Source organism: Macrobrachium rosenbergii, chromosome 13, assembly GCF_040412425.1.
Source record: "Macrobrachium rosenbergii isolate ZJJX-2024 chromosome 13, ASM4041242v1, whole genome shotgun sequence".
In the NCBI taxonomy this organism is placed as follows: Eukaryota; Metazoa; Arthropoda; class Malacostraca; order Decapoda; family Palaemonidae; genus Macrobrachium; species Macrobrachium rosenbergii.
The window spans coordinates 51,727,702-51,736,928 of NC_089753.1; the positions used below are offsets into that span (position 1 = coordinate 51,727,702).

At 37.2% G+C, this 9,227-nt stretch overlaps 4 protein-coding genes across 4 annotated transcripts in view; 2 read left to right on the top strand and 2 right to left on the bottom strand.

Moving 5' to 3' along the window:
• Positions 1-372: 372 nt before the first annotated feature.
• Positions 373-2,148, bottom strand: LOC136844807 (golgin subfamily A member 6-like protein 22). Its single transcript, XM_067114045.1, has one exon. The coding sequence runs from the start codon at positions 2,146-2,148 to the stop codon at positions 373-375; it is 1,776 nt and encodes a 591-aa protein (XP_066970146.1).
• Positions 2,149-2,726: 578 nt separating this feature from the next.
• LOC136845309 (uncharacterized) overlaps positions 2,727-9,227 on the top strand; it is a 7,330-nt gene continuing 829 nt past the window's right edge. The window contains exons 1-2 of the mRNA XM_067115522.1: positions 2,727-2,976; positions 8,189-9,227. The exon at positions 8,189-9,227 is cut by the window's right edge and continues 829 nt beyond it. Of these exons, the coding sequence (XP_066971623.1) occupies positions 8,200-8,568 (369 nt within the window). The 5' untranslated portion in view covers positions 2,727-2,976; positions 8,189-8,199 and the 3' untranslated portion in view covers positions 8,569-9,227. The remainder of the gene's footprint in view (positions 2,977-8,188) is intronic.
• LOC136844808 (zinc finger MYM-type protein 1-like) lies at positions 3,718-5,719 on the bottom strand. The gene is made up of 3 exons (XM_067114046.1): positions 5,133-5,719; positions 4,714-5,043; positions 3,718-4,597 (listed from the first exon to the last, which is right to left on the bottom strand). The coding sequence occupies exons 1-3, from the start codon at positions 5,717-5,719 to the stop codon at positions 3,718-3,720; spliced, it is 1,797 nt and encodes a 598-aa protein (XP_066970147.1).
• LOC136844809 (piggyBac transposable element-derived protein 4-like) overlaps positions 8,782-9,227 on the top strand; it is a 1,210-nt gene continuing 764 nt past the window's right edge. Inside the window, exons 1-2 of the mRNA XM_067114048.1 lie at positions 8,782-8,952; positions 9,080-9,227. The exon at positions 9,080-9,227 is cut by the window's right edge and continues 764 nt beyond it. Of these exons, the coding sequence (XP_066970149.1) occupies positions 8,782-8,952; positions 9,080-9,227 (319 nt within the window). The remainder of the gene's footprint in view (positions 8,953-9,079) is intronic.

Consider the following 9,227-nt stretch of genomic DNA (forward strand, 5'->3'; position numbering starts at 1 on the left):
TTGCCAGCCAGTGAAAAATAAACAAGTCTGTTCTCCATTCTCTTTCTATTTCTCATCTCTCTGTAAGGGCCTGAACTCTCTTTTTGACTTCCATAGCCCCAACGGTTTTCTTTTGCCCCTGGTCTTCCCTTATTTTCTTCATCTCCTTGTCTTTTGACTTTCATCATTTCTTTGAGCCTGCCCCTGGTTTCTAGACCTTAATATCTGTTTCCTCAGCTCTCTTTCAGCCCTCCTGTCGTCGGCCTTTATCTCTTGATGCTCTCGAACTAGGGATCTCCATGACTTCTTTCCCCACTTTCTTTTGGGCCACCTTTCAGCCTGCCTCTCCTTAACTATCACCCTTATCTGCTGCTTGAGTATCTCCTCTAAACCCTAACGTATGTCTTCTATAGCCTCTTTAGGCATCTCCTCTATTTCCTCCCTGAGTGTCCGCTTTGTAGCCTCAAGTAATTCCTGTATCTCCTCAGGTGGCAGCTGTCTTACCTCGAATATCTCAATAATCTCATGTATCGCCTCCATCTCATCTTCAGGTTTGTCTATATCCTCGAGTAACCCCTTTAAAACTACAAGTAAGTCATGTGTCTCTTCCTTAGCTGCCTTCTTTATTTCCTCCTTGAGCATCTCCTCTATTTCTTCAAGAAACTCCTCTAACTCTTCCGCAGCTGTCGCCTTTGTTTCCTCCATGAGTATCTCTGATTCCTCAAGTAACTCCTCCTTCTTAAGTATCTCCTGTAATTCTTCAAGTAGCCCACCTATCTCGTCCTCAGGTATTACCTCCGAATGTGAAAGTTGTTGCCGTTCTGTGAGAAGTTCTTCCCGAAGCTCTTCCCACATAGGGTCGCGTTCAGCTTCACGTTTCAACTTTCTGTTTGGCATTTCATCCCTCTTCCTTACGCGCTCATATTCAGTCTCAGACGTTTTGCTCTCACAGACCACTCTCCGACATTCACTGTCTGTGCATGGCGAACCACTTTCGTGGCCGCCGCGGTCTTCAGTTTCGCTATCTCCTTTCACCAATACACTGGGATCCCGCTCAGAAGGGTCCAAGTCGGTCGCGAATCCTGCCCAGAATCTTTGAGGAGACAGGGTTTTCCCTCCTTGGCGTGGCTTCTTTCTTAATTTCATAGTTTCCTGGTCATTCACCTGCCTCCGAAGTTGTTCTACTTCCTCTCTCAGTTTTGCTATTTCTCTCATCGCTTCTGCGTATCCATTTTTCTCACTATCATCCTCTGGCCGTTTTAAGGTATGCGCCTTCGGCTGAGTATCGCCATCGCCCAATTCTTTCGAAAACTCTTTATCGTCTACTTTTGTTTTCGAATCACCTTTGCGCTTCACTTCTTCCTCGAGCCTCGCTCTTTCTTCTGTCAGGTCCTTGATGTCGTCTACCTTAATCACCCTGACTTCTCTCTTCCTTTTCAGTGCTTTATCGTCCTCGAAGATCATTTCTATCAACCTCTGCATTTTCGTAATCATGCCGATGTACTTCCTCTCTTTTTTATTATTTACCTTCTTTACGAATATAACCCCAGTTGGTAATTCTGTCAATTCTCCCGAATCACTGGGGGGCCATGAATATTGACAGACGGTGCGGAATTCACAGTGTGGTGTTGATGGATCGCTTTGGCTGGATGGATTTTCTTTATCGCCACACACTGCGTAGTACTCACAGTCCTCCATACATATCCAGCCATTTTCGTTGCTTGCGACCAGTGGGGGGAAGGGCGCCCTCTGTCCTCTCCCCGAATCCTCTGGCCTTTGGCGCCGATCGCTCAGCTCCGTCGGAGAGTCATCGATGCTAATTTTCCGCTGGAGACTTTGTAGAATGCTTCCCATTTCTTCCTCCCTTTTCTCTTTCTCCAGAAGCTGTTCCCGAAGTTGCTCTTGTCCCTCTCTTAATTCTACTATTTCCTTCATCGCCTCTGCAATTTCATTTCTCTCCCTTTCTTCCTCATTTTCTCTTTCACTCGTTTTCCGTTCTTCCTTGTCCTTTTCGCCTGTGCTGCCGAATATTTCAGAGGGCTTATCCTTCTCCTCAACCCTTGCTGCTTCGTTTTCCATTCTTACCTCTTCAATCTTCGTCTTCATATTCACATTTTCATTCAGGAGGCGATTCCATTCTTCTAAGAGAAGGCGAATTTTCTCTTCCATTTCTCTCTTCGTTTTTTATTGTCGTCAGCTAGAGCAGCGACTTCCTTCTGCAGATCTCTGATCGTCCTTGCATGTTGCGCGCTCTCCCCCACACGCCGTTCATCATCCCTCAGCATCCTTCTGTATGCACTATTTGCCCTCGCCAATCTCTCTGTCCTTCTCTTCATAGTGTTGACCATCTCATGGATGTAATTCCTCTTGAAATCCTGTAGTAGTGAGGGCCTGGGGAACTCGATTACATGTGGTTCGTTGATAGTCTTTCCCAAAATTTCCAAGAATTCAATATCCGGGTCCTGGTCACTACTTCGGCTCACGAGCGAATATTGCTCGTTTGTGCCTTCAAAAATCGCCGTGGCAATTTGTCTCTTCAACAAAACGTTTACACTAGAACAGTCCTTTTCGATCGCAGGAACTTCCTTCTGATGGTTAGATTTAATCGTATTTCCAATATTTCCAAGGTCAAACAATGTTCCTAAGAACAGAGCCAATTTATAAATAATATTCATGCTGGGATAGTATCCTCCAATCCCGCATCCAAACCATTCGGGTAGTCCTAAAAATGTAAAAATGTAAAAATTCGAAAAGCGAGTATACTCGAAAATTAAAATTTCTCCCTTAACTGCGAAAAGCGAGTTTACCCCACGGCGGCGAAAAAACTTTTTGAATAGCGCGGGCGATACTTTTGACATTCAAGTGTACGCTGAAAACGTTTGCTGTCCAGTAGGTGCTGCCATCTAGTGACCAGAAGACGAAACAAAACATAAACAAAAACAGGTGTTATCAGCTGATTTTGAAGTTCACGTTGTTTACAAACATCAGGTTTTAAAGGTATGTATTATTTATTTCAGTAATAATTTATTTATTCTAATTAGTTCTTGAATATAAGTAGACTATAATAAGTCTGATTAAATCATTAAATAAGTGTAAAATATGGTGTAATAGGAGGTAATATGAAGGGCAGGGACGTGCAGAGAACTTTTACAGGGCAGGTGCTCAAGTGAAAAAAAGGGCAAAATATAATAATGAATGAGGCAAAATATACATACAACTTCTCAATATTCTCTCAACTTTATTTAAACTAGGCATTAATAATTCAAGAAAACAATAAACATGACTGATTATCATAGGTACAAGTAGGCTAATGCCTTAGATGAACATGCAATATACCGCACTGACTACCTGCAGCAATAGAGCTTGGGAATATATTTAAAGAAAAATTATATATTATTTACAAATAAATAACAAAAAGAAAATGATCAATCAGTATGATTAATACAGTAGGTTGCTAACCAGACTTATCATTTTATATTTATAAGAGAACCCTCCTGTGTGCCATTTCTTTGAATATGTTGATAACCTCACTGTTGTTGATTTTGATATCCTTTTCAATTGCTAGCAACAAAAGATCAGATAGCCTCTCCTCACTGCACTGGCTACGCAGCTTAATCTTCACAAGCTTGAGTTTGGAGAAGGTCCTTTCCACTGTTGCAGTTGTGACAGGCAGAGTGGCATAAATTGTTAAAAGTTCAAGCATAAGTGGAAATATTTCCTGAGTATTGTTTACCTTCATCAGGTTGAGCATTGAAGCTGCAGTGTTCTGTGGATGGCAAGGAAATGAGGAATAAAAATCTTCAATTCCAACTGTAACTTGTCTACTTCTTCTAGCTCATAAAACTGACATAATTTTTGTAATGACTTGAATGCTTCTTCATTCACAGGTTCTTTCCAGTTATCTTGGACTGTCATGTAATGGAAAGCCTTTAAGATACCCCTTGTTGTGTTGTCTCCATCTTTAAATCTTCTTTGTAGCTCTTGAGATATTTTATCTAAAAACACATAAAATACTCTCACGCGGTAGTAATCATCCAAGGTCTGATATTGCTGGTCCTCAGTAGTAGCAGATGTAGCACTATACTTGTATCTTTCAGGCATTTTCCTTCTTCTGCCTTGTCCAGGAATCACAGAGGGGAGGTTGATGGCCATAGATTCAGCTCTGTCTTTGACTTTTGTAAAAATCTCTTGAAACTTCTCATCATTTCTTAACTCTCTCAAGCTTTGTAGCACTCCATCCACAATTCTATAGGAAGCAGCTAAATCAAGGTCTTTCAGTTGTAGTGCATTAGATGCATAGGCAGTTTCTTGAAAAACTGGGGTAGCAATCTCAAGACAAACAAGAAATTCAAAGTTAATACTTTTCAGCAATATTGAGGCCTCCCCTGCTGACGTGTCAGGAGGATCCTTTTGCACTATCTCTTCTAGAAACTGCTTCAGAGCTGGGATGACCTTCTTCATAGTTCTAAGAGCTGATTCTCTGCAAGCCCATCTTGTGTCTGATAGCTTCTGAAGTTCAAGTGGGCGATCTTCTGGATACATTGCTTTTTGGATCTCCATGAATGCAGCATGCCGTTTTGAAGAGTTAGCAACAAAAGCATACAATTTCTCCACCAAGCTGAAAAAAAGTTATAAACTGAATACTTGATTTGGCACTTTCAACTAAGACTAGATTTAGGCAATGTGCATGACAATGTACATAGAGTGCCTTTGGGTTCTGTCTCTGAGTCTGACTGCAATCCGTTGTATATTCCACTCATATTTGCTGCCCCATCATATCCTTGCCCTCGCATATCATCTATGTTTAGGTTATTTGCCTTAAGCATAGAGATCACTTCTTTCTCCAGTGCCTCACCAGTTGTTGATTGAACATTGAATACCTGTATGAAACGTTCTTTTATTTTGAAGTCATGAACATACCTCACAACAAAAGAGACCTGTTCTGTATGTGAAACATCTGTTGTTTCATCCATGAGGATGGAGAAGACCTTGCTCTGGTGAATTTCTTCTAATATCACTCTTCTAACTGAAATGGCCAAAGCCTTGATCAGGTCATTCTGAGTCCTGTTTGAAAGTAGTGACACTTGGGGTCTTTTCAGTATATCTTGTTTTCTTTAATTACATCAAGGTGCAATTGAACAACGCTGTCATACTTGCTAAACATTTCTACAAGTTCAAGAAAATTTCCTCGATTTTCACTGGTAGAGATTTCTCCGTCGCCCCTAAATGGCAAACCTTGTCTTGCCAAGTATAGTGTGATGGAGATCAACCTGTCTAAAATTTCTCGGTTTCTCTGCTTCTCTTTGTCTCTAGCAGCTTGTACTTCTCTATTTGCTGTTTCTAATGCAATATCTAATGCTTGGCTCTGGAATCCTTTCCATCGAACCATACCAATCATGTGAGATTCTGAACCAGCATGCTCTTTTATTTTCTCTAAAGCTGTCCTCCAACGGCTTATGCCCTCTGATTTCCAAGCTACTCGGCCACTGTACCTTTCCTCAGTCAAAAACAGACGACAGCTGAAGCAGAACATGGCATCTTTCTGAGGTGAATATTCTAACCAAGAGTTCTTTTCATACCATTTCTTCTGAAACGAGCGTCCTTCTAAATTCTTGGGATATGAAATTACAGGTTGACAAGGACCATAATTATTGCAGAGTTTGATAAAAGATTCACTAATACGTATCTTATAAGTAACAACATGTGCAGGATCATTTGGATATTGTAATTCAGGTAGCATGGAAAATGGCTCTTCAACATCAGTCACTTCGGCTCTTGCTTCAATCTGGGGCTCCTGTGGAGCAACTTTGCTCTTCTAGGTCATCTACACTGTCTTCTTCATTTGGCTCATCGTCTGCTTCCATATCTTCAGTTTCTGATTCTTCGCTCTCCTGAGTCTCCTCCCGGTCCTCTGAATCCTCCTCCACTTGCTCAGATATTGAAGCTGCCACTCTAGGCTTCATCCAATCATAAAGAGTTCTGCTACCTTTGGCAGCATCTTGTCTGCACCGTTCCTGTTCATTTTTTCTTCTCTCCTTCCGTGGCATACTCAAGATGATTAATATAATAAAATCTGAATGGAAAGACAAATGTTACAGTATTCAATATTCCAAGATATCTAAAGGGTATTATAACATAATAACATAAAATGATTAAAGATGACACAAAAGCCAAGGAAGACGGAAATTGGCCTCATGATGCTGGATGTTGAAAAAATTTATATATATATATATATATATATATATATATATATATATATATATATATATATATATATAGCCCTTAAAGGTTATTTTGGTTAATACTTTGAATATGTTTATAAAATGAGTCAAGAAGCCAAAACCATTACCTTGCCAAAGCTAGTCCTTAAATTCAAAGATAAAAGAAGAAAGAAAGAATATATATATATATATATATATATATATATATATATATATATATATATATATATATATATATATATATATATATATATATATATTTGTGTGTGTATGTAATTTGATATATGCAAAATCGTGACAAAAATGATAGTGTTCAACCCATAAACTCCGTCTTCACCCCATAAATACCCCCCCCCTCATCAACTGAAAAATTATAATTACCAACACCCCAATAGTACGTCTGTAGCCTATTCAGGTCATTTTCATTCAGTAAAGTGTTGTCCTGAAATGTTGAAATATGTAAAGTCTTTGTGTTTTTTTTTATAAAAATAACGACACCACTTCATTTCAGCACAACACTTTATACACGTCACTTTGGGTTTCTTGAAATCACTATAATAATCGTCAATCCTTTGAAATGAAATTTAAATTCACTATTTGCCCACACCACCACCATCCTTAGCCTAGGCTACATTTCACAAAATTAATTATGAGGATATTTTTCTGTTTCTTTAACACACTGTGCCATTTTCTTATTATAAATGTTATAACAGATGTTTGTTGAATGAAACATTGATTTTAGTTGTCCCAAAAAGTGCAGAAAATATAGCCCATGTACAAATGATAAACAAGGAATACCGATTAAAGAGCGTTGTTTTGCCTCCGTGATGTGTTAGTGTTACACTGTTCCCTCTTCCTAGCAGTATAGCCATTAGCCAGAATGCATAAGACATTGCAAAGTAGGCCTAGTTTGAGCTTTCGCAAGAATACATTTATGTGATATATCTATAAATTTATAAATAATATTATATATATATATCCAATATATAAACCATTATATATAAATATGTAAATATAGAGGAAAAAATTTGTTCAATAATGAAATTTTCTAATGTCTCTCATTTGTAAGGGACCCAGTTTGACTCCTGGAGAGCTGGCAATTTTGCAATTCAGCCACTGGCCCACACTGGCCATTCTCATGGTCTATGACTCTCTTTAGGTGCTTGCTCTTGTTATTATTATTATTATTATTATTATTATTATTATTATTATTATTATTATTATTATTATTATTTTTTTTTTTTTTTTTACTCAACACAGTTTGATAGGCTGGTATTTCCAGTCCAGAGTAATAATTATTATTATAATTAGTTATTGACACAAAGGGCACTTTTCAATACAGTTTGATTAAATCATTAAATAAGGGCTAAAATACCCTAGCAACCCCTCTGCACGTGCCTGATGAAGGGCATCTCTTTCAAGCCTAGTAAGCCTATTTTACTGTAAGTTGGCCAACTTCGATTATGTTATGATAGGCTTTGTGTATAGGCCTGGACTTATTATAATGGTAGAATATGATGTATATTACCATAAACTCTAGGCCTAATATCAGTGTCTTCAAATATGTGATAATATGCGAATTGTAAAGACAAATCATAGGCTACCTCTCTCTCTCTCTCTCTCTCTCTCTCTCTATCTCTCTCTCTCTCTCTCTCTATATATATATATATATATATATATATATATATATATATATATATATATATATATATATATATATATATATATATATATATATATATATATATATATATATATGTATATATATATATATATATATATGTATATATATATATATATATATGTATAGTATATGTATATGTATATATATATATATATATATATATATATATATATATATATATATATATATATATATATATATATATATATATGTCTAGTAGCTATAAATATAATATATATTTATTATATATATGTCTAATTAAATTAATTTCTTTTTTACTAATTTTATTTTTTTTTACTTTCAGGGTCACCTATAATGGCTTCAAAAAGGAAGAGGTGTGCAACACAAGAGGAGATTGCTGATATTCTTGCAGAAGAAGACTCAGAAACAGAAGATTTATTTGTACAAAGGGAAGAAGAACTATATGAGGATTATGAAGCAGACACAGATGAAGATGCTGATGAAGAAGTTGAAGATGCTGATGAAGAAGTTGAAGATGATGACTTGAATAAAACACTAACTGATGATTCATGGGTGAATATAAAGAATGTAGGCACAGATCCTCCAATAAAGGTAAAGTCTATACCAATTTATTCAGAAACTAATAGGGCTGTAAATTTAGATGACTGCACTCCATTTTATGCTTTTCTAAGTTGTTTCCTAATGAAATATATGATCATGTAGCTGTGAAACTAACCGGTATGCAGCATACATGATAGAAAAAATGCAACCTTTAGCCCCTCGATCACGGTACAGAGCATTGAGAGATGTGGATGCAGGGGAAATAAAAGCATTTATTGCTATTGAAATTGCAATGGGATTAGTGTACAAAAGTAGTCTAGCAAGCTACTATTCTAAAAAGTTTTGGCTAACTGAGACACCTGGTTTTCCAATATAATGTCACGTGACAGGTATGAAATTATCCGTTCCTGTCTACATTTTGCAGATAATTCTGTTGATGGTAATGATGACGGACTTTATAAAATAAAACCAATTTTAGACATGGTGAAAGATCTATATTCTAAATATTATGTAAGTGGTAGAGATTTGAGTGTAGATGAAAGTATGGTGAAATTCAAAGGGAGGCTTTTTTTCAAGCAGTACATGCCTAAAAAGCCTACCAAATGGGGAATTAAGGTTTGGTCTCTCTGTGACTCTAAGACTGGTTATCTGTTGAAATTTGATGTTTACACAGGAAGGGCTAGATTCTAATAAAGGCAAAGGACTTGGTGCATCTGTTGTAGAAAATTTGTTTGAAGGCTTTGAAAACAAAGGCCACGTAGTTTACATGGACAGCTTTTTTAGTGGAGTACCCCTTTTTCAAAAACTTCGAAGTAAAGGTA

Coding starts and splice junctions, on each gene's coding strand:
- LOC136844807 (XM_067114045.1), bottom strand. CDS start 2,148: ATGGAAGAGAAAATTCGCCTTCTCTTAGAAGAATGGAATCGCCTCCTG.
- LOC136844808 (XM_067114046.1), bottom strand. CDS start 5,719: ATGCTACCTGAATTACAATATCCAAATGATCCTGCACATGTTGTTACT. Junction 5,044..5,132: donor CTTGTAGAAATGTTTAGCAA/GTATGACAGCGT, acceptor ACTTTCAAACAG/GACTCAGAATGACCTGATCA. Junction 4,598..4,713: donor GGAATATACAACGGATTGCA/GTCAGACTCAGA, acceptor ACTTTTTTTCAG/CTTGGTGGAGAAATTGTATG.